General features: G+C 54.4%; 1 protein-coding gene across 1 annotated transcript; it reads left to right on the top strand.

The window, feature by feature from the left end:
• Positions 1–23,070, top strand: LOC308633064 (MAL-like protein). The gene is made up of 4 exons (XM_081265521.1): positions 1–265; positions 18,510–18,677; positions 20,229–20,351; positions 22,227–23,070. Exons 1-4 carry the CDS (start codon positions 158–160, stop codon positions 22,287–22,289), a joined length of 462 nt encoding a protein of 153 aa, XP_081121647.1. The 5' UTR covers positions 1–157; the 3' UTR covers positions 22,290–23,070.
• Positions 23,071–24,898: the final 1,828 nt, after the last annotated feature.

Here is a 24,898-nt window from a genome sequence, read left to right as displayed (position 1 = left end):
AGGGCTGCTGGCTTCGCGAGTGGAAGGACCTGCTTGGTGGGAGCGGTTTTTTCCTCCCGGGCGACGTCGTCCGATGGGTGTGTCGGCAGGAGGTGATATTTGAAGGCTGCGGGCTGGAGCAGCGCCACGGAGCAGGGGCGCCAACAGCGCGGACAGCATGGCAGCGAGGGACCCGCCGCCCCCCACCAGCTACGCGCCGCCCGACGTGCCCCCGGGGGTCGCGCTGTTCCTCACCATCCCCTACGCCTTCTTCCTGCCCGAGCTGGTGAGTGCCACCGCCACCTGCGGGAGGCAACGGGAGGTCGCCCCGGACCGGACCGGCGGGGACCAGGACCTGGCGGCGCCGCGGTGGTCGCGGTCTCCGCACCCGCCGAGCCTCAGGCGCCTGGCAGGCTGTGTCCCCTGGGCTTGGACGGCCTGGAGGGGATCCCTCCCTCCGTAGGGAAACCCGCACGGGAGGGACAAGCGGTCACTTCGTGGATGGACGCTTGTGTCCCCTCCTAGGCTAGCGGGGACCTCTGGACCTGTTGCCAGTGGGCTTTTCCCATGTGATTTCTTTTCCCCACTCGGGTGCTTTTCTGAAGCTCAGAAAGCGGGCAGGGGGCTGCTCCAGGCTCCCAGGGGCCTCCAGTATCTTCCCGGCTGTCAATCAGCCGCCTTGAACTTTGATTTATGTGGCCCTGCACAGGAGGCTGGGGACAAATCCACCATAAAACAGTCTCCAGATGCCCTGGGTACACCGGGATCTGATGGTGACACAGCACTGGCACTCAGACCTGTGCACAGCTTCCCCAGAGCCCCCTGTCCCCGAGGTGGCTGCTGTCCCCTCTCACTGAGGGGCGCTGGAGCCTGGCCAACAATCCAGGGCCAAGGGGCGCTGCGTTTCTGGATCCTTCTGAAGCTCCCCGTGTGTGTGTGTGTGTGTGTGTGTGGGGGGGGGTATTTTCTTTCCTACTTAGAACGTAGCCAAGATGGAAAGTGGACTCGCCCACAGAGATTGGACCTGACCGGTCCCTTGCCCCCTCCCCATGCACCAGGAGGGTTGGGCGGACCGAGTACACTTCAGGCAAACTGGTTAAAGGGCGGCCATCCACGTCCTGCAGCCAGGCTGGGCAGGTCAGCATGGGGGGGGGGCTCTAGCCGAAACCCCACCCAAAGGCAGGTTCCTGCCAAGCCCGCCACCCCCAGGCATGAATGTGGGCACCTGGCCAGACTGATGACATCTTAGTGCTCGTATGAATTCTGTGGCCAAGGCCTGGGTGTGTCCCTCACCTTGGGACATGGGCTGCCAGGATTGTGGTGGCTTTACCACTTTTTATTGAGCGCATGCCTTTTGACAATCAGTCACTGTAGACACTGGTGGCCGGGCCACTGCCTGCCAGCAGTCTGTCGGGCCCTTCTGCTGCGGAGGGATTCAGGGGCTTTCCTCTCTGCAGCCAGGCTATCTGTCCTGGCCAGCTCAGGGCGGGGCCCAGGCCTGTCCCTGGGAGTTGGACCTCAGAGGAGTGGCTGGATTTTCAGACTGGGAGGAGGGACAGAGAAGCTCCAGCTTCTTCCCAGGAGGGAAGAGCCCAGGAGGCTGGACGATGCAGCTTCTGAGTCAGGAAAGTACCCGGGGCTGACCACGTGCCCCCAAGGCCGTTCCTGCAGTGGCACCTGAGGAACGAGGCTCCTGCAGAGGGTTCCACGTGCCCTCCGCCCAGCCTCCTCTGGGTCCTGACTCCCTGGTGCAGCTCTCATGGTCAGGAACTTGACATGGATACCGTGTTATCCACTGTTCTATTCAGAGTTCGTTCACGTCCCCCACCGACGTCCTCCTTCTGGTGCAGGGTCCAGGTCAGGGTCTCACATGGCATTGAGCTGTCCTGTCTCCTGTGCCCTTTGACCTGGATGGCTCCTAGCTCTGCCTTGATTCTCTGGAAGGAGTGATGATGAGGCACATGGTGCGTGTGTTCACACGCAGACACAGATGCATGTTAAATGGGGTGTTCTCTACTATTGTTCTGCTCCTTAAACGAGCGTGCCTCGCATGGAATTAGAGCAGGGTGTGCCTGGGACTCCGGGAAGGGATGAGGAGGGGGGGCAGGCTCAGCCCAGCCCAGGTCCTCTCTGGCTTGGTGGCCTGGTGGTGTCGCCTGCTGCTGTGTGACAGCACCCGGCTTCGGGGTGTGGCCAGTTCGGTCTCGGGGCTTAAGGCGTCACGGACAGGTATATGTCTTTCTAAAGATATGAGTCCAGAGAGTGGGGTGTAAAACTGGGGCTCAGGCCAGCAAAGGCGCACAGAGAAAGGGAAATCCAGTAACTGGGATCCCAGTGAGGTGGGGACAGCCCAGGGAGGACATGGCGTGGGTGGTGTCTGCAGTCACCCTTCCCTCCAGCCTGTCCACAGAGCAGCACTGCAAACCCAAGAGCAGCCTGTCCTGAGGGCCTGCCCAGGTGCACACGGAACCCGGATGGTGCCCACCAGCACCGTCCCATGGGAGCTCAGATGAGACTCCCACTGGCTTTCCTAGGGCCACATGTCACCCTGGCTGGGCAGGGGCAGCCTCTAGCCTTCTGTGGTTCTTAAGGATGACATTCTAGGATGACCCAGGTTCCAAAGGGGCTCTGTAGTCCCCACCTCTGGTCCCCTGCCACCTGCTCCTACCGATCTCTGTCTAAGAAGGTTTGTTTTCAAGTCTTGGACATTAAAGCTCACATTTTAACACTTCTAATGCCTCAATATAGAGTCAGAGGAAGTTGCCGGGATGGTGCAGGGGCGATGGTTACGTCTCTCTTGATTAGAACCCAGGGTCAAAACCAGGGAGCTGGCCTTGGTAAGGCGGATCTCGACCTCTGTGTCTCACGGGCAGTGAGTCACAGAATCCAAATGAGGACCAAGGTCAAGGACAGTCCCCTCACCGCAGCCAAACCCCATCCATCCCACCCTCCCTCACCCGCCCTGAATGCACCCCAGGAAACCACCACTCTATCACTATGATTTTGTGATTTCAAAAAAGTTGTAGAAATAAACAGGATCACACAGTGTGTGGCCTTTTGAGACCAGCTCCTTCGCTCAGCACTGTCCCTCGATGCCCACCCAGGACATGGTGTGTCCTCTCCTGCTCTCCTTCCCCTCCCATGTTGGGGACTGGCTGAGTCTGTTTAACCAGCCACCCGCTGGGAAACAGCAAAGCTCTTCAGAACGTTCATGTACAGACTTTTGTGTGGATCTAATTTCCATCTCTCTGGGGAAAATGCCCAGAGCAAATGAGCAAATGCGTCCTGTAAGTCACCAAGGGTCTCCTGAGATGAACTGCCACTCGAGCACCAGGCTCCGCCCCTGGGGGGGACACAAGAACCAGAAGCTAAAGGGGGAAAGGTGGGCCTTGGGCCCTGTCTGTACAGAGTGGAGCAAGTGACACTGCAGGGTGGACTAGTAAGGGACGGTTGTGGGTTTTGTTGGTGGCGATGCTAGGGACTGAACATACGTTGCTTTACCACTGAGCTACATCCTCGTCTTTTAAAATTTTTTAACTTTTAGACAGGGTCTTGCTAAATTGCTGAGGCTGGCCTTGAACTTGTGATCCTCCTGCCTCAGCCTCCCACACCTCTGGGATCACAGGCGTGCACCACTGTGACCTGGCTCTGCTGGGTTTTTATTGAGAAACTGAGGAGCTTTTTTCCAGGGTGGTTGGAAAATAGCTTTTGCATTTTCCCTTCCCACCAGCCAGGCACGTGCATGTGTCCCACTGACATTTGTGTTTTATCCAGTGTGCTGTGGAATTTAGGCTTCTCATTTGAAACTGAGAATTTGGCAACAATCTCAGAGGGTGAGGAAGCTCTGATATGATGAATTTAAAGATAAGAGTGCACATCCCATCCGGGCTTCCCTCTGTCCCCTGGGTGGGTGGGGGTACCAGCTGCTGCCAGCAGTGTACTGCCCAGGCTGGTGACATTCAGCTGACCTCGCTCCTCAGAGCCAGCTGTGTGCAGTGGCTGGGCCACCAGGCAGTGGCCTGCGGGGTAGGTGCTGGCTCCAGAGCTCTTCAAAGGCTGGAAAGTAGAAGCTGAGAGCATCCGGGGGTGGCTCCCACCAGGGGTGCTTTATGGATAAGAGTCCAGCGAAGTCTCATCACTTTAACCCTGACTCTAGCTGACTTAATGAGACTTTGCCTAATTAAAAGGAAACAGGAAGGAGAGTCCAGAGATGCGGCCAGTTCAAAGGGGAGACGTGTGAATGTTGCTGTTAGATCTCCCCGTTTCCACTTCTCCACTCGCCCGCAGACCATCAGAGGGAAATGCTAAGGTGCTCTTAGAAGTTCTTTCCAGACTCCTCCAGCTTGGGAAGTTCATCCTTATGTCTTACTCAAATCCCCAGTATGGGAAGTTCATCTATTCTTACCTAAGTCTCCAGGGTCACCTTAGTTTCCACCTCCTGCTTCCTCTGCTCTGTGTGTGTGAGCCTGTCTGACAGTCACTGCAGCCTGGCACGGGGCCAGGTGCTCCCCCTGGGAGCACCTCCAAGGCCAACTCTGCAAGGACTGAAAGTGATGAGGTGGGATAGAGGAAGCATGAGGCCCCCCGCCAGGCCCCGTCCCCTCCCTAGGACACGTCCTGAGACGCTGAGTGTTCTGGAAGGGAAGTCCTCTCCCCCTGCTGCCCTCCGCCTGTCAGTCCACCTCCGGCTCCTGGGGCTGCTGGGGTTGCTCAGGGCGCCGGCCGCATCCCACCTGCACCCCCCGCCCTACGACCCTGTGGCACCCCCCGCCCGTCCTGTCCCGCAGGACATGGGAAGCAGTGCCTTCCGTGCCAGGGTACCTGTGAGCCCCACCAGATCGGTGCCCAAGGACGCCCCTGGAAGCAGGTGACAGGGAAGGGAGGACAGAGAGGAAGGGATGTTACCAGGGCCAAGAGGAGCGTGGGGCAGGAGGACGCTGGACAAAGTGGGGCAGGGGCTGTGGGAGCCTCCCCAAAGCCCCCTGGGCCACCCTGGCTCCCTGAACCAGGCCCAGCCCTACTGGGAGACCCCCAGTGCATCTGGGGTCAGTAAAATGGAGTCACTCCTGAGGGGGTCCAGGCCTGGCTCCGCTTCTTCGATGCCATGAGACCCTGGACAGGTCAGTTAATGCTCTGGAGCCCCACTTTCAACGATGGGAGGAGTGGCATTAAGAGAAACAGTGGTCTCCTAAGTCAGCTGCTCGGGTTTATAGGAAGGGTCAACCTCACCAGTAAGGGCCCCAGAACAGTGGTCCCCGTGACTGAATTGTTATTGGTCACAGGACCTCTATTAGGAAGAGTGGGTCTCTGGGCAGCAAATGCCTCTGGTAAGTCACCAAGGGTCTCCTGAGATGAACTGCCACTCACGCACCAGGCTTCACCCCTGGGGGACACAAGAACCAGAAGACAAGGGGGGAAAGGTGGGCCGTGGACCCTGTCATTACAGAGTGGAGCGACTGACAACCTGAGAGTCCCCAAGACAGGGCAGGGCTGAAGGAAGGGGACAGCCATGTGGCCCAGAGGCTCCAGGGCCAGAGCATGGGCAGGGCACCCCTGAGAGGGGAAGGGGCTTGGATTGAGGGGAACATTGGCTTGTTCAGACCTGGACCAGAGTGAACAAGCCTGAGTGTGGGTGTCAGGGAAGAGGCGCTGTCCCCTTGACCCCCAATATCACACTCCTGTATTTACTGAGCACTTGCTGTCTGCCGAGCACTGGGCACCTGGCAACCCAGACCGGCCCTGCCTTGTGGAGCTCAGTGCCTGATGGGAGACACAGGGAGGAGCCAGGAAGACTGACCAGTGGTGCTGTGACCATGTGCAGGAACCCTGAAAGGTGCTTCGCGCAGAAGGGATTCAATATGGGGAATTGTTGGGAGCCATTGAGAGGCTCAAAGAGCAGAAAGGGTAATGAGCCCATGAAGTGGCCACCGTCCACCCCCAGTTAGGGCAACAAAAGGGACACCGTGGCTGGTGCTTAAACCACTAAGAAGCCTTGCCTGGCTGCGATCGGATCGCTGGGGAGGGGGCCGTAAGGCAGTGGCCAGCCCAGGGAGGGGACACAGGGATCTGCTGCTGGAGAGACAGCGACACACTGGGCAGGGCAGTGGGAAGGCCCTCTCTGCTCCCAGCCAGGCTGCATTCTGCCCCGCTGGACCCCAGGGGCTCCCCGGTGAGGAGTGTCCGCTCTCTGGACGGGCGCTGCTTCTTTCCAGCATTCCCAGGGGCGTTCCCTGCAGAATGTCCCCCAGGGACGGATAGATCTGTGGGACCCAGGAGATACCTGGGTCTGGGGCTGCGGTGTCTTCTGACCTACCTCAGGGCCACCTCGGCCCACCGTGGCTGGTTCTCTGAGCGTCGCTTTCTCCTCCACCTGGTCACAGCCCCTGGGCCTCCCGTCCGGCTCTGTCCTGGTGTGCGGGGAGCCTCGAGGGTGTATTCATTTGTGTGTGGCCCTCTCTGACAGTGCATTTCTGGGCCATGGTGGCATCCCGGGATGATGAAGGGCACGGGGAGGGATGGGGAAGAGGGAGGTAGGAAAGTCCTCCCGGGGAAACCCATCTGCCCTCTCGAGGGAACAGGCCTCCGACTGGGAGATGATGGAGCAGGACATGGTGGGCATGTCCCCCTCGGTCCAGGCTCCTAGCAGAATCTCAGACCATGGCTGGGCCACGGTGGTGTCAGAAGTTGTCAAAAGGTTCCACTGCGCAGAGCTGGCTCAGGAAGGTGAGGCTGCTGACAACTGGCGGGGGTGTCCACACCTGCTGTCCACCTCCTTTCTCAGGCACATGGGGTTGTCCTGTTCTGTGCCGGGCTCTCTGCCGGACACTGGGGACCCCAAGACCTCAGGGTGCGGTCCTGCCTCTAGGAGCTCAGGGATCCTGGCGGGACGCAGCAAAGTCACCACAAAAGTGGAAAGACACCCTAAGGACGGTCACTTGGCAGTCAGGAGTGGCTTCTGGACGAGGTGACGTTGGTCTGGTCCGGTCCTTCAGGGCCTGGTGAGGCTGGGACTCAGGAGCTGGTCCCTAAGGAAGAGCAGAAACACAGTCCGGGTCACACTGTCTGTGGGATCCTGGAGGAAGAAGGGCTCCGCTGGGACCCAGGGGCATGCAGTTAATCAGTGTGAGAGGGTCCTGGGGAGGTGGGGAGTCCTGTCCATGAGGGGGGGGGGTCTTTATTTCTAACTTTTCTAAAATCTACAAGAACACAAGTCTTTTTTAATTCCCCCAAAGCGTTTTCTTTCTTTTTTTTTTCTTTTCTTTTCTTTTCTTTTCTTTTTTAAGAGTCAAAACTGAAAAGCCCTTTAGACTCTGGTTAGTTAAGAATGTTTTTATTATTCTATTTTATGTCACACTATAAATCTGTGCTATTTAGTCAGTGAACCTGCTGAATGGAGGGTGCGGCCGAGGCAGGAAGCCGCAGGAGGAGGGAGGAAGCCGGTCACGCGGGGAAGGTCCTCGAGCTTCCTGGGCACAGGGCCAGCCAGCCTGGGAGCACTCCTGGGCCTCAGTGATTCGTCCTTCCAAGATCCATGGCCCCAGAGCTTGGGCCAGAGCTATTGTTCCTGGAGCCACCGGGATAGGACTCAGCCCTCGCGGGAGCCTCGGCCGACGGGGCTGGCAATTTCCTGCCAACCTGGAAGCCAGAGGAACTTCTCCCCCGTGACTCAGGACAGAGTGACTCAGTGTTTGGAAGTGTCCCGGCCCGAATTATGGAGCATGGAACTTCCATAAAAGGCTGCTTGTTTTGGGGTCCTCTCGGGGTCCTGGCCTGAGGCCTTTGGGGCAGACCCAGGACAGTTTCCTCCCCTGTGCCAAGGAGGCACGGGACCTGCATCCTGGGCTGTGAACAGCGCTGGGTCTTTGTGTGCCCACAGGGGGCCTGCGGTGATCAGGGCCCGCCCAGGAGCACTCAGCCCCCTTGGGTGGGACTGCTCCGCCTGGCTGGGTGCCTGGCCTTCAGCTTGCCACTTGGAGCTGGAGCCTGCTCTGAATTCCAGTCCCCAGGAGGGGCTTCTGCAGCAGCAGCCACTGTGGTGGCCTGCCTGGGTGGGCCCTTACCCAGGGGGTCATGCAGGCCAGGCAGGGCGGGTGGAGCCAGGGCCCCATACTGACTGCGATCTACAGAAAGAAATACCCCTTTATCACAACCTGTAACGCGCACGTGTGTGTGTGTTGTGTGTGCGTGTGTATGTGAGTGCGTGTGCATGTGTGTATGTTGTGTGTGCACGTGTGTGTGCATATGTGTGTGTGCGTGCGTGTGCATGTGTGTGTGAGTGTGCGTGTGTGTGCGTGTGTTCACAAAAGACTCAGGAAACGGCACTTCCCTTCCCATGGACAACACCTCCTGTATTTTCACTCTGGTCAGTTTCATCTCTTGTTAGTGACCCACTAATAGACAAGTCGCGACCCTCAGATGAGTCTTGTGCACTGGTTGGCAGCCCCAGGGTGGGGGCTACTGGCAGAGGTTCAGGGAGCCCAGAGCTGCCCCAGCTCTTCCCTGGGCAGGTGGCTGGGCTGGAGGGTGGGGCTCTGGTCCGCGTTTGGCCTGGGAGTCTTGGTCACCAGGGAAGTGACCTCAGAGGGGGCCAGGGGCGTGGATGACGTGGGCAACCTCCCATTGGGGGTGGTCTTCAGCGTCCTCTGGCTGGGCCGTTGCTGGCTGAGTCCGGCTTTAACACAGGAGAATGGACTGAGGTCCCGGGAAGTCTGGAGCTCAGTGGGCGGATTCTTCACAGGCCCGAGGCCATTGGCCACTGGCCCGTCCTCCCCAGTCCATGGCTCCAGGCTTCACCCACACACAGCAATGGCCAGGGCAAGAAAGGTGACCATGGGCCCGGTGTCCCCTTAGGAACAGGTAACCTTACCTGGGAGTCCCCTGCGGACTTCCCTTGGCATCTTGTTGGCCAGGACTAAGTCACACAATGTCCCCAGCCAGAGGCTGCGCTGAGCCTTGCTGGAAAGAGACCTCTATGCCCCCTCCCTGCCCACGCTTGCCACCAATAAGCCTAGGTGGGGACTTAACAAGTGGCTGGCTGCCCCGTCCTCTGTCACAGGAACACTGGCCACCAACTCACCCTGCAGGTGGACCCCACGTGGCGAAGGTCTCATCACTGGAGACAGTAGCTTGGATGTTGACAGGAAGGGGGACTTGTCACCCCTGCAGCCTGTTTTCGAAGCCACACACTTGCTGACTGTATTTGTTACCCTCAGGTTAAGACTGGGCCTCTACAGCCATTCACGGACCTGCAGAGCCGTGAGATGTGAGTTCCCCACGAGCCACGTGCACGCTGAGGGCTGACTGTGCGCTCCCGGCTGAGATCCACCCCGCAGGGTCCTCCCTGGTCTCAGTGCCCACTCTGCAAACGCACATCCTCTTCTCTGTCCTATTACTACTCTGTTGTTCTTGGTTTTGTGCCTTGGAGGGATTTTGCTGCTTAAGATGCACCCAGTGTAGTGCCAAAGCGCCTCTCGTGTCCCTAAGGCAAGAAGGCTGGCATGTCAGAAATGCACGTGGTAAGACTCGCTCAGTCCACGTTAAGCAGCGTGGCCACGTGCTCAGTGCTATAACCCAACAGGGCATATTACGTAAAGTGCCTCTAACCAGAAACAAGGTTATAGAATAATTAGGTGGCAGGAAAGTGGGACCAGAGGCTCCCAGGGGCCGGTTACTGTTTCCCCCGGAGCAAGTGTTCAGTCTCTGCAAACCCAGTGTCCACAGGGACTTTAAAGAACAGAACTGCTGCCAACAAGAGCCAGCAGTTAAACTGTCCAGTAAGATAGGAAGATGTAAAAAGTAGAATAAACAATGTATGTGCTCCATGATTTACAGTTTTATTAAAATAATGTCTGTCTCAGGACTGCGCCTGGCACAGTGGAAACTCTCGTTGCTGTTGACATTATTTCTACAGTCAATTTAAAGTCTAGTTAAAGAATAATTCTGGCCACTAAAGTGCTCAGAGTCAGGGGGGCATTTTGATTGGACAGCGCAAACTCCCCAGAGGCTACTGCAGGGGCACATCTGTTGGAAGGAGCTGTCACTCTCCAGTGACATGGGAACAGTCCACAACGGGCTTGTCTTGGTTTTACCTTTTAAAAGGTGTGCATCAAACTATACCTATTTGCACACCTGTGTTCATAGCAGCACTGTTCACACTAGCCAGTAGTGCGCAGAGGAGTGGATAAGCACAGGTTCTGCAGCTGCCTCTGTGCTCATCACAGGGCCACGCCCTGAAAACCCCACTGTAAGTTGAAACAGTGGAGTCAAAAACATACTGGAGCCACGCGGAGTGGCGCAGTTACTGGGGAGGCTGAGGTAGGAGGATAGCAAGTTTGAGGCCAGCCTCAGCAATTTAGCAAGGCCCTAAGCAACTTAGTGAGACCCTGTATCAAAATAAAAAGTAAAAAGGCCTGGGAATGTGGCTCAGTGGTTAAACACCTCTGGGTTCAACCCCTGGTACAGGAAAGAAGGAAGGAAGGGAGGGAGGGAGGGAGGAAGGAAGGAAGGAAGGAAGGAAACTGGATATACCTTACCTAACCGCCCCTCATCCTGACTCAGCCACCCAGCACACTGCAGAGTATCAGTTTTTTCCTCTGATCTGGGGCTGACTGGGAGCTACAGTCCAGGCCACTGCCCGGCATCAAGGGAGAATATCACACCACACAGCACTAGCCCAGGAAAAGTTCAAAATGCAAACATGGAAGTGCAAATTATACAGAATTTGCTCACAAATATGAAAATCTGTAAGTTGCACCATTGTGAGTTGGGGAACATCTAGAAAACACACACACACGCACACACACACAAAGGAATATTATTCAGCCTTAAAAAGGAAGTTCGGACACGTGCTCCAACATGGACGATCTTGAAGACATCATGCTGGGTGAAATCCAGCAGTCACAGAAGGGCAGACTCTGATTCCATCTCTGCGGGGTGCCTGGAGCAGCCAAAGTTGCAGAGGCAGAAAGTAGAGTGCTGGTGTTGAGTGCCCAGGGGAGGGGAGGGAGTTTGTATCCAGGGGAACAGAGTTTCTGTTTTGCAAAATGGAGGCACTTGGGGCTGGACAGAGCAAGATGCCTCCGAACTGAGCGTTTACAAAATGGCTAAGATGGGGAATTTCATTATGGGGACACGATTTTTAAAAGAAGGGCAGGTGTACAATAGTCGAAGCACCTTATCTGCCTGCACCTGAATGCCTGACATCCTTCATCTTGACACTCCACAAAGCCACAGAGAACCTTGCGGAAGTTGGGGTTCCCTCGGTGTGCAATGCTGACCACTCCCTTGAGGAGCCCTTTCCTCCCGGGAGGTAGGGGTCTCAGGGGCCTGTTGACTTCAAGGGCCTCACCTGTCTTTTTTTTTTTTTTGGGGGGGGGGGTTACTAGGGATTGAGCCCAGGGGCTCTTGACCACTGAGCCACATCCCCAGCCCTTTTTGTATTTTACTTAGAGACAGGGTCTCACTGAGTTGCTTAGCAGCCTTGCCATTGCTGAGGCTGGCTTTGAACTTGCGATCCTCCCGCCTCAGCCTCCCGAGCTGCGAGGATTACAGGCGTGCACCACCGCACCGGGCTCCTCACCTGTCTGGAGTTGACTTTTCCCTCCAGCCTGAGGTTACCGAGGCTCAGCCGGGAGCTGGGGTCAGCTGCTACCAGCGAAGGGAAGGAGAGGGGAGTGGCCGTGAGCAAGACCCTGCGGAGACACCTCTGGCCGCGCGATGCAGAAAAACCTGCCGGGTCCCCACCTGCTCATCTGCTCAGGGCTCTGGCTTCTGCCCCACCCTGAAGCCACGCCCCCCGCCACAGCTGGAGTCCCCGCCGGGCAGGTCTGAGACTGCAGAGTCCTTCCCACCCCCTGGCCCTCCCCTGGGGCCCTCACCCAGCTAGCGTCCTCTGGACCCTCTCAGGGTGTGAAATGCCACCCCCCAGCAGCCTGGCCAGTGCAGACCCCCCGCTGCTCAGGTGGCTGCGGCTACTCTGCCCCGTGGGCAGATCCCTTCTCCCTCAGGTGCATCTCTTCCCGTTCCAAGTCTTTAGTGAGCTTGCATCGTCCAGCCCGGTTTCCTCCTTCTGGGTCTCAGTCCAGAAATATTCTGTGCATCCCAAACAAATGTGCATGGACACAAATGCACGCGCGCACACGCACACGCTCGCTCTTTTCTTCTGCGTGAATCCCAGTGCACCGGGTATGCTGGCCTCTGCCTTTGAGAACTTCTGGACTTGTTCAGGTTGGGGATTCAGAGAGCCTGCCTACGCTTTCTGAAGGCTGTGGGTGTTCTGCCATGTAGACATAACTGAGCTAACCCGTCCCATTATGATAACCTATGGAGGTCATCATTTCCTTGCTCTCCTGCAGCCTCCAAGAAGGCAAGGACCACGGTGTGGTGTCTGTTCACATGCATCACTTGCAGGGCAGATTCCAAAAGGCCAAGTTACTGAAGGGACCAGTAGGTGCCGACTTAATGTTTTGATCATTATTACTGGGGAGGGGGAGAGCGAGCATTCGCAGTGGACAGCACCCTTACCTGACCTAGTAGTGGCAGGACTTCAATTGCATGGATGTCGGGAGTCTATGAGTTCTCAAATTTGGAGGCAAAAATCATGTCTGTGTGCAGGTGTGCTTTCTGGGTGGCTAACGTGTTCCTCAGCTCCTCGGGAGGGTCTGTGCCCCCTTAATACTGACTCATCCGTCCTGCGATTCGTCTCCCAGCCTTCCTTCCAGAAGTGAACTTCTCACCCTCTAGGGAGACTGGCTTGCACATTCCCTTCTCTGGATCTTTCTCACAGGACATCCCTCCTGTCCTCTGTGCCATTTCAGATGATTCCGGCTGCCACAGCCAACAGTCATTACCCGACACTCAGATGAGAATTGTCACAGAGAGCCAGGTGGGACGGGAGCCCACAGATCCCTTTGGCCTTTTGATGGTCACAGAGGCACAGATCTGTCAAGTAACCTGTGCAGCAGGCAGAGCTGGAACTCCAAGAAAGAAGGGAGGGCGTGGGTGGGCAAGCATCAGAGTGGGCGGAGGTGCCAGCAGAGGAACAGACTTGGGGCTTTGGGATGGGCTGCACCTTCTTGGGGAGTGGTCAAGGGTGCAGCCTCTCTTACCAGTTCCCACAGTCTCCTGGGGCTTCTTGAGGTCCCCAGAGAATTCTGGGGAGTAGCAGAACTCACGGTGCTGCCCTGAATACCTTCTCAGGTGTCCACGGGATTCTCTTGTTTTTCCGTGTTGGGGATGGAACCCAGGGTCTCGAACATGCTAGGCCAGGACTCCACCACCAGCCTCCTGGCCAGCCCCCACATATTTTAGAAACACCTTGCCTCTGTGCCATGCTTTTGTTTGATTTCTTTATTAAGCAGCTTTAAAAACAATAAACATCCTCCAAAAGTGACCAAAGAAAGTGTGTTAAGTATCATCTGAACATCATGGATTTCAGCCTAGGTGATCATTCCAGTCCATTGTAGCTGCTGTCCCTATTTGAAGTTCAAATTGTCCCCTCCTTGGCCAGCAGGAGCCTGCTGAGTCCTTCTGATCTGACCCCAGGAGCCGGTGGGGTCTTACTGTGTGATACGTGGCCAGGTTCAGCCCCCACCCAGACCTGCAACCAGCCCCTTCTCCTGGCTGGATGTCATTACCCCAAATCTTGTATTCTTTAACCAGATTTCTAAACACGAGGGAGCTGTTCTCCATGAATAAGCGATCAGATCTGTGACTGCGCTCGCTCGTACCCCAATGATCCTTTCAGACCTCAGGTTAGACTTTCAGCAAGTGAACTCACAAGTGAGCTTTATAAGAAAAAGCCCCAGCCAAGGCTGAACTTGAAACACAAGTGTTGACGGATGTCTAACTGTGATGAAATAGTCCTCTACTTCCAGGGCCAGCCCCCAACCACTGAAAAAAATCTCCTGCTCTTGGGAAATACACAATGAAGACTTAAATGGAAGGGCCATCGAGGCTTCCAGGAAGATTTGGAAAGTTAAATATGAGTTTCTTTAAAAAAAAAGTATAAACAAATATTCCGAGTTCTCAACCTATAAAGATTCAACCAATAGAACTTGAAGCAGAAATGAGCCAACAAATTCCACTGGGTTTAATTCACCTGGAGTCGCTCCCTGGCCCTAGTCCAGGCCACAGTTTAGAAGGTAGAGGGGCGTGGAAATGAAAAGCAATAGCATTTCTCTGATTCCACTGATTACACAACAGCAGAGCCACTTCAAAAGATTCCCACACATTTTGAGTGGGTTTCCAAATGTTTGGGGGGCTTTGGCTTGTGTAAGAGTAAAAAGTGGGACCTGGGATCCCCAAAACACAGCAGGGACCCAGAGTGGGGAGGCCAGGGCGGGCCCTCTTGTGCTGCAGGTGGGAGATTCCCACCAAGGCCTTTAATTCTCCCAGTAGGCCAACCTGGGGCACATCCTAGGAACGTCTAGGCCCTGTCCTTGAGGTGTGGGATCTGGCTTGGGGACACAAGTATCCTCCCCCATATCCAGCTTCTGCACATACCCTTCCCTCTTCTCCTCACAAACTAGTGAGGATTAGGCTGGCCAAGGCAGCCTCTGATGGCTGGAGAGGGCCAGGGACCCCTTCTCAGGCCCTGACAGGGACAGAGGAACTGAGCCATCCAGGCTGACTCCCAAGCCTGGCACAGGTGAGTTGGTGGTCAGCAGTGGAAGGGGTCTGTGGTCTCTCTAAGGAAATTAGAGTGGGCAGGCCTTTCATCACCTGTGAAGTGCCTGGGGACTCAGAGGTGGTCTTGAAGTTACTACAGACTCATGCCAAGGGGGGCACGTCAGCACCCCTCACCCCACGACTCTGCGGGCCCTGTGCTGGGCACCAGGTAGACATCTGTGAATGATAGCGACCCTTCTCTGCTGGTCCCATGTGAGTCTAAAATCCTACAAGTCCTGGTGCAGCCACTGGTCCTACAAGTCCTAGGTGGCATTCCCTCTAATTGCCACCATGGCTGGGTGTTGGCCATGGGAGCCACATTCTTGCACCACACTTGGCAGGTGGCCTAAAGCTGACTCCTAGCACCTCCCTGCAGTACCAGCATCAGCAGCACCTGTCACAGGGAGCAGCGTGGGAGAGCCCAGTTCAGGGGAGCTAAAGAACAGAGCTCCCATCCCTCAAGACCCCCCTGCTAAGGACAAGTCAGCCCACCCAGCCGCAGGCAGCCCCAAGCCCTGCTCCCATTTTCCAAAATTCATCTGGAGATTGACTATTAGGGCCTGGGGGAACTTGCCCCTAGAACGGGCATTTTAAGGGATGGCCAGGATTCTGGAGCTGTTTCCCAACCCTATTAGAGCTGTATGCGTACTCCTTGCATAGAGATCCCCGCCTGTGTCCACTTCTTATTCTATACTTACTTCTTACTTCCCCTTCCTGTTCTCTCCTTAAAGCCTATAAATTCTCTATAATTGCAAAAGTGTCTTTCCTGCTAAGACAACGGCAGGGGGAGGATAGGGTGACATATCTGGAGCTATCCATTGGCTAGTTGTAAGTTAAGAACTGCTAGTCCGGAAAGCCAGGGGTGTTATGAAAAGCAGAGCCTGAAGGTTTGTGTCTTTCCGTTGAGCTAGACAAAATGCGTGAAATTGTTTTGCCCAGAATTTCTCTAAGAGTATTATTCAGAACTGAGTGACTGCCATAGACATGAACCGCCAATCAGAATTCACTAAATATAGGGGCAGACAAGTGTAGAGTAATGAAAATCAATGGAAGTCACAGACTGCAGAATCCAGCTACCAAGGACAAGGTGATTAAATGTTTGTATATTGAATGTAAAATTAATATCAAGCAGGAGTAGTACAAAGATATTCCTATCTCAACACACTGTATCTCTAGTGCATGAACTGCAGAACACCAGCCAGAGAGAAGACCCCAAAAGTGGCCAGATGCCAATGACAGATACCTACAAACAGCAACAGTTCACCCGAGCTATCCTCTTGACCACAACAAGGGAAGCCAGAAAACAATAGGATTATATGGGAAAGTGTAGAACATGGTGGGCATAAGAGAGAAGATAATTTTCAGGGGGAAATTAAGGCTATTTTACAACTAATCAAACTGAGGATTAACAAGTTACTTTCACTAAAGAGACCACTAACATGTACTTGAGGAAGAAAGAAAATGATCCTAGGAGAAAAGGTTGAGTGCAAGAATATCTCCATGACCCAAAGTAGGGAGGAATTTCTGAAACTTGTGGCAGAGCATGATCTATAAAGGAAAAGATTGACATATTCAATTGCATTGAAATGAAGGGCTTAGTTCACCAAAAGTCATCATAAAATATATGAGATACGTGCTAGCAAACTTTATCTGAAACATGTATAATAATCAATAATACCTACACTACTGGAAAGAGTTCCTGTAAGGTAAAAAAAAAATTATGACCAATAGAATCAATTAAAATTTTTCAGAAGAGGAAATATAAATGGCCAACAAATACATAAACATACACTCTACCTCACTGATAATCATTAACATTAAAACCTAAAGAGACACATTAAAAGCTCCAAGAAATCTGACAAACTGCAACAACAAAAACAATCTTTGAACTAATAAGTAAGCTTAGCAAGTTGCAGGAGATAATGTCATTGTGCTAAAAATCAATTGTATTTCTCTCTAGTCGAATAATTTTAAAAAGTAAAAGTACTTACAAGAGCACCCCCCCAATAAAATAATTAGGCATAAATAATAACAAAATGTGTAGCAACTATATGCTAAAAGCTGCAAAACATTATAAAAGAAGTCAAAGAACATATTCATAATAGGAGAGACATACCATGTTCATGGATTGGAAGACGAGACATAGTAAAAGATGTCAGTTCTCTGCAAACTCATCTAGGGATTTAACAATAAAAATCTCATCAGAGAGATACTAAAAAGATACTAAAAGATACTAAAAAGCTGATTCTAAAATTTATGTGAACTCGGGAACAGATCTAGGGAAGGAGATGAGCTGTCTCCTGAGAAATTCTCCTGAGAATCACATGCACTCACAACTCTTCAGATTATTGCAGCTTTATAGAAAGTTTTAAAATCTGGTCATGTGATTCTTCCAAACCACGTATTCGAGAGTCACCTTTGAGTCCCTTCCCTTCCTTTCTGCCATCATCACACATTTCCAGTGATCTCACAGTCGACAGGCTCTTATCTTTTTAAAAAACATTTTATTGCTTTATTAAAGATGAGTGCTGTGTGCCCACGATGAGCTGTAATAAATAGCCATCTTCTCCAGGAGCCTCTGTTCCTTCATGCTAAATCCTGTTATTCTCTCTCCCAGATGAGTCATGCTAAGTGGGTTCTGAAGGAATTTGGGAGTGGCATGAGTTCAGACTTTGTACCTGTTGGATTTGAGGAGTTTGAGGGGCAGGTCCAGGCTTGGGGTAGGGCAAGCAAGGTACAGGGTGCAAACTTTAATGGACATTCTCAAGAGCAGGCAAGTGCAGAGTCAGCCCTGCAGAGGGACTTCCATATAGAGACATCTGATGGGCAGGTGCCTGGATGGGGCTGAAGGCCACAGGGAGAAGTGGGCAGAGGTGAGATGATGAGATCACCAGCCAGTGTGGTGTTTAAAAGTACAGATTTCACAGGACCAAGATCAGGACATCGGAGGAGGCTGCAGTGACATCCTAAGCAGGGGGACGGGAAGGGCTGAGAAAGCAGGAGACAAAGGGCAACGGAACCTCGTGTCTGGTTGACCTTCTCCCCCAGGCCTCTAGCTGGACACTGAGTTCCTACCCTGGCTACCAACACAGGGGCCAGCCCAGCCTAAAAGCAAACAAAAGCTGAGCCCAGAGAGGACAGGGAGAGGTAAAGGCACCAAATCTACCAAAGGCACATCAAATCTCAGGGCAGAGCATGGAGGCTATCAAACTGGAACTGTCTCACCCAACTGGGGGTGGGTCTCAGGGCATCAGATGCTATGACCTAGGGCTTCAAACCATGTGCCCTTAGGGTCAGGCAGGCATTCAGTGGGGGGCAGGAGCCATGGAAGGAGAGGGCTATGCCACCATGTAGGTGAGCAACAGGGCGAGTCCAGAAGACGGCATGGGGTTGGTGGGGAGGGGGCTGTGGTCCACTAGGGACTTCAGGACCTTTCTAAAGAGACAATCACAACACATTCTAGCCTGAGAAATGGGTATGTATGCTGTGGCCAAAACCATGTATTTCTCAAGAAATATCCAAAATCTAGATTTTTTTTTTCATGTGAAAAATCTTGTTTGAATGTTGGCGACATATTCAGAATATTTTAAAACTGAACATGCCAACACCGCTTGAGCTCAAAAGGTACAGCCGGACTTGATGGGAAGTCTTCCTTTTGAACTTCTGGGTCAGCCCCTTGAGTTTTCTAACAGGATCCAACTTGACCATGGCTCAGAAAAGCCACCTTTCCTCCCTGTTCCCTCCTGGGTCCTTCCAGCTTCAATGGAGCTTTTGACCAGAGACGGGAGAAAAGAGACGCCCTCTGAAGGCACATGTCACCCCACATGGTGCGACGTCCCTCACGTCACGCTTTTCTCTTACAGGCATTTGGGTGCTGGGTCTGGATCCTGGTAGCGGCCACCCACGTAGCCAACCCGCTGCTTCAAGGATGGGTGATGTACGTCTCCCTGACCTCCTTTCTCATCACCCTGATGTTCCTGCTGTCTTACTTGTTTGGATTTTACAAAAAATTTGAGTCCTGGAGAGTGCTGGTAAGGATCAGGGCTGGCACCCTGGAATGGTGTCCTGGGAGCTGTGGGCACAACGGGCCCTTCTGGCTGGGGAGGGAGAACCAGAGAGCTGGGATCCGAGGCCCTGCCTGGGCTGGACCCTTATTGAGCTAAGGCTGGTGCTTTTAGTGTATGAATTATGAAGCCAGACCTCTGCAAGAGTAGACCTCTCCTGTCTTCCCTCCGCCACCTTCCCTGCTAGCAATGTGTGCACCTCCTGGATTAAGACTATCTGGGAGCTGGGTGCAGCCGTGCAGCCTGCCTCAGGCTACTCGGAGGATGGCTTGAGTCCAGGGCTTCAGGCCAGCTTGGGCAGCAGTGAGAGGCTCTGCCTCTTCATAAACAAATCCACAAAACAGAAGCAATATTCCGATGTGTTTTTCCTCAATTTGACTCATGGTAAAATAAATCATGGCAGCAGTGTTGAATCAAATGCTAGTAGGGAAAAAATAGCTTGTCACACTCACTGATCAGCTCATCCTCTCATGTGCCACATGGATTTGTGCAAAATGGACATGCATTTGAATCACACTGAGCAAGCAGCATGGGGTGGATGCTTGCGTTTGATACAGCATCATTGATTTTTCACGTTGCCCCATTATCTTGTTAACCATTTGGAAGTGCTCTGTGTTGAGCAGCTGAAAACAGACAAAAGAACAGAGAATTACATTGGGACCCTCACAGCCCAGATTCCAGAATTACCAAGATTTCACCACGCTGGCTTTGTTCAGACTTTTTATTTTTTTCCCTGCAGAATTTTAAAGCAATTTCAGCCTGTCATGCTATTCCACACATGTCTGGATCCCCCAAAACATACACAGACTTTCTCACAAGCTTTCACACACCAAGTCAACAACAACTCGGTGTATTAAGACCAAGGTCACCTTCAGATCTCTCAGTTATTTCTGGAATGTCTTTTTGCACTTGGCTTGTTTGAGCTGGATCCTCCCAAGGGGCCTTGTGTGCCTTGATTGTTAAATTTCTTGGGTGTTTTCGATCTAGACTGACTAAATCTGGCCCTGCCCGTGACCTCTCAGGGGACCCTATTTTGGATCTGTGTGTGTGCTTCTCCTGGTGTGATCTGACTTTCTGCTCTCTTCACTGAGTTGACCGTAGGCTGGAAGTTGGCACGGAGGGCTTTGACAGGTGGGCAGTGATCCCTCTGTGCCCAGCACAGTGCCAGTGGTTCAAAGCCGGGAGTTAACCAGCCTCCGTTCAGACCTGGCCTTAACCTTGAGCTTCCATCTCCTTAAAATGAGACCAACACTGAGTGCAGGCGAGCCTCCCTAGTGGTTGGCAGTGTTGGCGAGAAACACTCCCGGTGCCGAGCAGGCCCTGGGCCTGGGACCTGCACTGCTGTCACTGCTCCACCGTTATTTGCTACATAAATATCTTATTAGAAACTCTGCAGAGAAGCAGCAGGAGTTGGAGGGGGGAACCTCACCCCTTTCCTCACTCTTCCCTGCTGTGTCACAAGAGAGGAAGGTGCCTGCCCAAATGACGGTGGCTGTGGCCTCTGCTCTGCGTTTCCAGGACAGCCTGTACCACGGGACCACGGGCATCCTGTACATGAGCGCTGCTGTCCTGCAGGCGCATGCCACCATCGTTTCTGAGCGCCCGGACCTGAAAAACTACTTCATCAACGCTACCGCCTCGGTGAGTGGGCCGGGCCAGCCGGGCAGGGGCTGGACAGCCACAGTGGGAGGGCATTTTTTTTTGGTACTGGGATTGAACTCAGGGTGAGTAACCACTGAGTCACATCTCCAGCCCTTTTAATTTTTTATTTTGAGACTTGGTCTCACTGAGTTGCTTAGGGCCCACAGGTTGCTGGGGCTGGCTTTGAACTTGTGGACCTCCTGCCTCAGGCTCCGCTGGGTTGAGAGGCATGTGCCACCGCACCCAAATGGAGGGCATTTTTGCGTGAGGTTTCAATCTGCCCCATGTGTGTCAGATAACCCTGAGCTCTCCAGCTGCAGGAGGGGTGTGTGTGTGTGTGTGTGTGTGTGTGTGTGTGTGAGAGAGAGAGAGAGAGAGAGAGAGAGAGAGAGAGAGAACACGCATGCCCAGGCTCCAGGCCTTCTCTGGCTTCTGTCCATCCTGGTCAGCCTCGCTCGCTGCCTGTCCCATCCACCACAGTATGCAGAATTTATTTTCCCAAAGTGCAGATTGAATAGTCTCTCCCCCCTGAACACCCCTCCATGCCCCCCATTGCTCTGAAATGAAGCCAGAGTCCCTGGCACAGCTAAGTTGTCCCCATGTCCGTTTGTTTCAGTAACCAAAGTCCGTGGGGTGGCATTGTTGGCGGACCAAAGCCCAGGCAAGGTGGTCCCACCGAACTTGGGCTGAGCAGGACCCTGGGCATCTGGCTCTGGGGGCTTCCCTGGTCCCAGGCACCTCAACTCCCCTTTCTCTGTGGAATGGTGCCCCCGTGTGGCAGGAGCGCACAATGACATCCCTTGTCCCTGAGGGAACTTCCAAGGTGGAGCCAGTGCTGCTGGACCCTGTCCAGGGGTGAAAGGTGGAGGAGAACTGAGTCCGCCTGGCAGCTCCCCTGGATCACAGGCTATGCCAGGAGGAAGGGCACATCTGGGGTGCTGTCCCCAGTGCCTGTGTGTCCTGCCTGCTTTCCGCTTCTTGCTGCTACAGTGTAAGCTCTGGGCGGCAGGAGCCCTCTGGCGTCCTGTTCACTGTGACAGAGTGGTGCCCGACGTAGAGCAGGTGCTCCAGAGACTGCTGAATGCGCAAGTGAGGACAGCTGGGCATGAGGGACGAGGCCAGTGCCCGGCGGTCTTGGCGATGGCCTCTGCCTGAGAGGGGAGCAGACCATGTGGTTCCAAGCACGGTCTGAAGCTGTCGCGCTTCCCTGTTGTGGCGGATTATCAGGGAGCAGAGTAACAGGAGTCAAGTTGAGGCGTGGGGAATCCTCGCAAGGGATGATGAGGCTGAGACAGGAGCCGGTGCCAAGAGCCAGCCAGGCAGGGAGACCTGCAGACTCTGCCCTGGCTTTGGCCGTGGTGGTGGCCAGGGAGTTGGAGGGTCACAGGTTCGTGGCACAGGTCACCACACCAGGTGAGAGTCGGGGGCCGACTGAGCTCGTGGAAATGCCAGCAGTTCAGGCTGGGCCATTAAGAGCTGGGGCACCGAGACATTCAGAGCAGTTGTGGGCCATCAAGTGTGAATGCGGAGGCCACCAGGGCCCACAGGTACAGGGCTGCAGGGGGCCAGGAGACAGTGCCCAGGGCCACAGTTGAGCAGGAGGAGAGCCAGCTGGATGGCCAGGTGTCGAGGACCCTCCTGAGAGTGGAGATGGAGCCGGCACCACTCAGAGCAGGACACCAGGAGAGTGTGGCCCTAGGGAGGCCCAGGGACAGAGAGTCTCCAGGATCCAGCTAGCTGGCCGGGGTGGCTGCTCCCGGGTGGGGGGTCACTGAGGAGGGTCAGGGCTTGGGGCCTCCTGGGCCGCAGGGCCCGTGGGGCTGGGGGGGGGCACTGGCACCGGCCCTCTAATGGCCTGGTCCTGGCCCTCTCCAGTTCTTCGCCTTCATCACCACGCTGCTGTACATCCTCCACGCCTTCAGCATCTATTACCACTAGGGCGCCGGCCCTCAGCGCAGGATTCAGCTTTGCCATCTGGATGAGACACAAGTTCCCCGGAAGCCAATGTGGAGTCGTCACGCCGTGTCCCCTGCGGGATGAGGAGGCCCACTTTGGCGTGTGTCTGGATGCCGTCCCTCCCTGAGGAACATGAGAAAGCTGTTTCCTTTTTCCTGGGAAAGTAACTGTCTTTGGAATGATCTGACCTTGAACCCAGCCCTTCTGGACAATGAACACGGACGCCCTCACCCTTGAGAGGCCCCCTCTGGGGGGGGGCGGGGCCTGCAGCACCCCCAGATACGCAACCTGGAAGGCCCTCGCATTCCTGGGCCATGTTCCAAGGAAAGCTGGCCGTGTGCACACGGGAAGGTCAAACCAAGGTGCTTCAGAGCAAAGGCTTTTCTAAAGGGAGCTGTGCTGCGGTGGTGTTTCTCCCCCGGAGGGGCTGCCCTCCTCCCGGATCCAGGCAGGATGTCCGCACAGCCCAGTAACTGCCCACTGTCGCTTTGAAACGAATAAATTATTCTATGAACAGGTCTTGTCCTGACGGGTCTGGGGCTTGACATTGTGCCTCAGTCCTTCCACTCCTGGGTGGGCGTGGTCTTCAGGAGCCACAGAGGAGAAAACCCCATCTCTATCTCCCGGTCACTTTGTCATTGCCCTGGTGTCTGGAAAAGCCACCACAGGTCTCTCACTTTGTTGGCAGGCAGCTGTCTGGGATGGTCACTGCTCACTATGTGCGGAGTGGCCATGTGCAAATAAAAACCTTTTGTTCAGTTAATTTGGATGAAGTTGGTGTGTTCCTCCTTCGGGCAGCTAGCCCCAGCTGTCTTTTCTTGGGTCCACTGGAAATTTTCACCAAAACCGCTCCTTAGGGGGTTTAAGTCTTGCCCTCCAAGTCATCCCCTCACTCAACAGGTGAGAGGCGGGGAGCATCGGCGGTTTCTCCTTCTCCCAAGCTGAGCTGCTGGATTGGCACCCAGTCTGATGACCCTCCCCTTGTTCCCCGCCCCCCCCCCCACCTCTCTGTCCCTCTGCCAGTCATTTCTGATGCTGCCTATGCCCCCATCCAGGCCTGATTCATGACACAGCACCTGCCCATCACTTCCTAGCAGCTCAGGGATGAGAGGGTGTGTGTGCATGATGTTTCCATGGAGATGCTGGACCACTCCATGCTGAAATTCAGCTACCAGGAACTTTCACTGACTGAGCGGACCCTGGCTGCACTGTGTGGGGGCTCATCTCTGTGTACAGTGCAGGATGGGATTGTAAATTCCTCTGTCTCCCATGGGGGCATGTGTGTGATCAGAGTCACTGACTAAATACCTGGGGCGAGTCCAGGCCCCACCTAGATGCCTTTCATTCTAACTCACCTGCCAGGGGCGTCCAGGAAGCGCGCTGGTTTCTGCACCCACAGCTAGAGTCTGCGTTCCCTAGAGGGCCACTCGGCACTGTCCTGGCCCCTCAACCAGCTCCCTGGCTCTGCCTGCCTTTCTGAGTCCCATTGACTCAAGACTATAAATTGTTCTGGGCTCCGGAGCCTGGGGCTGCATTTCCCTGGGATGGAGCCAGGTGGGGCATCTCTGGCCCTCCACCCACCTCTGCCCTGCCTTGGCTGCCATACCCCAGTGCCCCCCAGGGCCATCCCTACTCCCTCACCCTCCAGCTCTCCCCATTACTGTCACCAACACTACTGAGACCCACCTCAGACACCCTCATTGCAGGCACGAGAAACCTTTCACATGTCACATCTAAGCAGCAGCCCCATCAAGCCCTTGGCTCCAGTCCTCCTCAATGCCAGACCCAGTGTCTCTCCACCTTTTCTTCCTCATCTCACCCACTAGTCCAAAAGAGGGGGAAATCTCTGGTCCAGAATCACAGCACAATTCAGGAATGCCCCCCCCCCCCACCCCAGTCACCCCACTGTCCCCTGAGCTCTGGGTTGTCAATTGATCATGTGGTCTTAGGCCCTGGATTCAACTCCCCAGCACCACAAAAGAAACTAATAAACAAAATGTGTGGTTTTGAAGTCTCCACACCTGTGGCACTCAGTGCCTCTGACGGGTGTGTCCGTGTTGGGTGCTGGCCTCTGCGGCTGCCTTAACCAGGGTCACAAGCCTCCAGGAAACGCCTTCCTCCAACTACTGACCAGAGTGAAGATATAAGAACCAGCTCCCAGCCAGGCATGGTGGAGCACACCAGTAATCCCAGCAGCTTGGGAGGCTGGGGCAGGAGGATCGTGAGTTCAAAGCCAGCCTCAGCAACTTAGCGAGGCCCCAAACAACTCAGAGAGACCCTGTCTCTAAATAAAACATATATTAAAAAAGTCTGGGGATGTGGCTCAATGGTTAAGCACCCCTGGGTTGTCAAATCTGCAGTACCAAGAAAAAAAAAAAAAAAGAAAACCAGCTCCCCTGTCTCAGAGGAACACCCCAGCTCCTGAGTCCACTCAGGAGCTATCTCCCAGCCGGCTTCTCTGCCCTCTCTCTCCCACAGCCCTGGCCCCTGAGAGCACATGCCATGAGCCTCCTTCCTGGTAATCCAGTCTGTTTCCCAGAACTTGCATCCCAGATACTCCAGAACAGATATGGTGTCTGTCTTCTCCTGAC

Source organism: Spermophilus citellus (assembly GCF_964194105.1).
Source record: "Spermophilus citellus genome assembly, chromosome: 13".
Taxonomy (NCBI): domain Eukaryota; kingdom Metazoa; phylum Chordata; class Mammalia; order Rodentia; family Sciuridae; genus Spermophilus; species Spermophilus citellus.
The sequence above is the reverse complement of the archived record's forward strand: the minus strand, read 5'-3'. Positions and strand labels throughout refer to the sequence as shown.